Below are 3,613 nucleotides of genomic sequence, written 5' to 3' on the forward strand. Positions count from 1 at the left end.
TTCCAGTTCTGTTTAATAAAACCTTTTTGGCAAATATATGTATCATATCAAGTCTTTCTTTTTGGGGATCTCAGGTGTAAATAAATCAATTAACAAGTCTTTATTAAATATCTACTATATGCCAGTCACTGTACCAGATGCTAAAGATATAAATACAATGAATGCAACAATTCCTACTTGCAAGGAAATTGTTTTTGTTTTTGAACATATTTAATCTTCTAGTTCAAATTAGCTACAAATTAGTTATTTGATATGTTGCAAGTTACCAAAACCTTTGTCCTAGCCTTTCAGGTTCATTTCTTCATCTGTTAAAAAAAATTAATGGTGGTTGGACTAGCTGACTTCTAGTGTTCTTTCTAGTTCTCTTATTCTATGGTTTGGTGATATTTACTCAGTGAAGAGCTTTTGAGTTAACATATTCTTCACAGCTGTTTTCACATCCTTGTTCCTCAGACTGTAGATTAAGGGATTGAGCATGGGAGTAACAACACCATAGAATAGGGAGATGAGCTTGTCTGCTATTTGTTGTTTATCTGCTCCAAAAGAATCTTTAGATTTAGGTTTTGCATACATGAAAAGGATGGTCCCATAGAATATAATCACCACTGTAAGGTGAGCAGAACAGGTGGAGAAAGCTTTGCGTTTTCCTTCTGCAGAAGGGATTCTCAGAATGGTGGAAATGATGAAAACGTAGGAAACAAAAATGAACAGAACTGGCATAACTAGGAAAATCATATTTGCCACTACCATGCTAATCACATTGATTATGATATTTGCACAGGCTAATTTAAGGACAGCTAGAATCTCACAAGTGAAATGATTGATGACATTATCCCCACAAAAAGGCAATTGCATTGCAAGAGACGTCTGTACAACAGAATTGATAGTTCCTGCTATCCAGGATCCCATTGCCATTGGCACATAGGCAGCCTTGCTCATGATGATAGGATATCTCAGGGGATTGCAGATGGCCACATAGCGGTCAAATGCCATCATGCTCAGAAGGACACACTCTGTTGCTCCCATAGCAAAAGACAGAAACATTTGCACTGTACAACCAGAGAAGGAAATGGTTTTCCTTGGGGTGAGGAAGCTGTCTAAAATTAGAGGGACAGAAGAGGTTGTGTAGCAAATATCCAGGAAAGAGAGATTACCAAGAAAAAAATACATGGGTGTGTGCAGGTGGGAGTCATAGATAGTTACTATGATAAGGATACCATTGCCCAGAAGGATTATCAAGTACATCACTAGGATTAGCAAAAAGAAAATTTTCTCAAGCTTTGGATAGGCAGAAAGTCCCAGGAGAACAAATCTTGTAACATAGATGGTCTGATTCACTCCTTCCATTTATTTCCTGTTTGTCACCTGCTAGAATTCAAAGTACCAAGCATATCATTAAAAATATAGGATCAAGACTGATTTATAATTGAATGAAGTTTGAAATTTCTGGGTCCATATTTACTGGTTTTTCTCAAACCCTTTTAAGTATGAAACCAACATATAACAAAAAAAAAATGACTCAGTCATTCAACTGACATTTATTAAGTGCCTACTTTGTTCCAGGAAGTGTGCTTGGTATTGTGGTACAAAACCAAATATGAGGTAGTACCTGCTATCAAGGAGCATATATACCATCCCAAGCCCAGATAAGTAGACTATACATATGTTATAAATATATTTGCTATATTTGGAGAACAATTTGTCAAGATTTTGAAGACACTTTGTTTCAAGAGCTAAGGCCCAGCAAACATCCTCTGTGCTCTGAATGATCTAATCCTCTAGCAAAGTGGTTTGTTTTGACCAACACTGGGTGTTCACTGAGGGCTTTGTGGTTTTCATCTTAATCAAAAACTGTTTAGATCTGTTGAAGTTCCCCCTATTTACCAGGAACCTGAGAGCCAGAAGCAAATAATGTTCTGCAGTCTAAAGCCATCCATTACATCTTTTGGCATGCTCACAATCTTTGTTTCTTGTAACTGCCAAGTGAACCAACCAGGTACTACACTCCTGTTCCCAACTCTGGTTCTGTATCCACTGAATAATAACAAGACTCAATGTTCCTTGTGCAACTTAGAGAATTTTCCCATGGGACCTCAAAATGTCTGTATTGTTCCAAGAAATGCCAACCATGGGAACTGCTACTCAAGACCAAAGAATGATTGTTTTGTGGTCCACCCCCCCCACCTTGTGGTTCTTTATGTATATAAACCTGCCTTTGCTACAACATGTCGTCCTCCTTTCTGGAAGAGGGGTGTGGAATCCCTACTGGTGAAAGTCCAAATAAAGTGTGCCCCTTAAGCAGTGAAAGCAATGATATGACTTTCCTAGCAAAAGTCTCTAGCAATGAAAGTCATGAATAATTTGGTTTTCTTCACATTAATTTCTTCACAAAAGTTTCTATCAGCAAAAGCCATAATAATAATAATAATAACAATAATAATAATAATGAGTCCTTATCAATTGAAACTATTAATAATGTAAATTAAGATTAATGTAAACCAAAAGAAAACACACTGACTAGGGCAAGTGACTAGTGCAAAGTCTTGCACACCCGAGCCAAAACAGAACTCATCAGGCACACAGGTATTTGGGACCCATGGTCAATGCAAAGCTGAGGAAACTAAAAAAATATAAGCCAATCCATACCAACGTAAGTTATAATTTCTCTTCCCTTTGTCTTGCAAAGAAAATTTGAAGATAGTATGACTAATTTTAGTTGGGGGTAGTATAACAGATTTTCATGGAGAATGTGAGACTTGAGCTGAGATTTGAAGGAAGATAAGTGCTTCAAATAGAGATGTGGAAGGAGAACATTCAAGGAATGGGGATAATCTCTATAAATGTATTGACATAAGGCAAAGAAAATATGAGTTGAATGTAGAGTATGTGTAGGGTTAAATGGAGTGGAAAAAGGGCTAGAAAGGTAAATTGGATCTGCATTATATAAGTTCTCAAATGCTAAGCTAAGGAATTTTGTATTTTATCATATTGGGCAACAAAGAATCACTAAATTTTTTTTTTAGGTTTTTGAAAGGCAAATGGGGTTAAGTGGCTTGCCTAAAGCCACACAGCTAGGTAATTAAGTGTCTGAGACTGGATTTGAATCCAGGTACTCCTGACTCCAGGGCCAGTGCTTTATCCACTGTACCACCTAGCCGCCCTAACTAAATATTTTTTCAACAGAGAAATGCATGGTCAGACTTCTATCCAAGAATGATTATTTTGGAAATTATGGGAAGGATAGATTAGAGATGGGAAGTACTGGAGAAAGCAAAGTGAATAAAGAAGCTGTAAAAATAGGGTGGTGGCAAAGTAAATAGAGAAGAGGAAGCACTTTATGGAGGGAGATTTGGTGTCTGTGGGTATGAATGAGATGGAAGAGTTTTGGATAATTCTGAGGTCTCCAGTCTAAGTAACTGGGAGGATAGTGGTATGATAATTATATGGAAGAAGAGAAGAAAGACATATTTTAGGGGGAGATAAAAGATCAGTTTTGGACATGTTGAGTTTGAAGTGCTGGAAGCAAGTCCAAGTTTCCAAAAGACACTTGGAAGTACATATTTGGCATTCAAGGAGAGATCAGGGTTAAGTATATAAATTTGACAGTATAGAG

General features: G+C 37.0%; 1 protein-coding gene across 1 annotated transcript; it reads right to left on the reverse strand.

The window, feature by feature from the left end:
• Nucleotides 1–387: 387 nt before the first annotated feature.
• On the reverse strand, nucleotides 388–1,347 carry LOC141494751 (olfactory receptor 13C7-like). The gene has a single exon (XM_074195946.1). It carries the CDS (start codon nucleotides 1,345–1,347, stop codon nucleotides 388–390), a length of 960 nt encoding a protein of 319 aa, XP_074052047.1.
• Nucleotides 1,348–3,613: the final 2,266 nt, after the last annotated feature.

The sequence above is a fragment of the Macrotis lagotis genome, chromosome 8 (genome assembly GCF_037893015.1).
Source record: "Macrotis lagotis isolate mMagLag1 chromosome 8, bilby.v1.9.chrom.fasta, whole genome shotgun sequence".
In the NCBI taxonomy this organism is placed as follows: domain Eukaryota; kingdom Metazoa; phylum Chordata; class Mammalia; order Peramelemorphia; family Peramelidae; genus Macrotis; species Macrotis lagotis.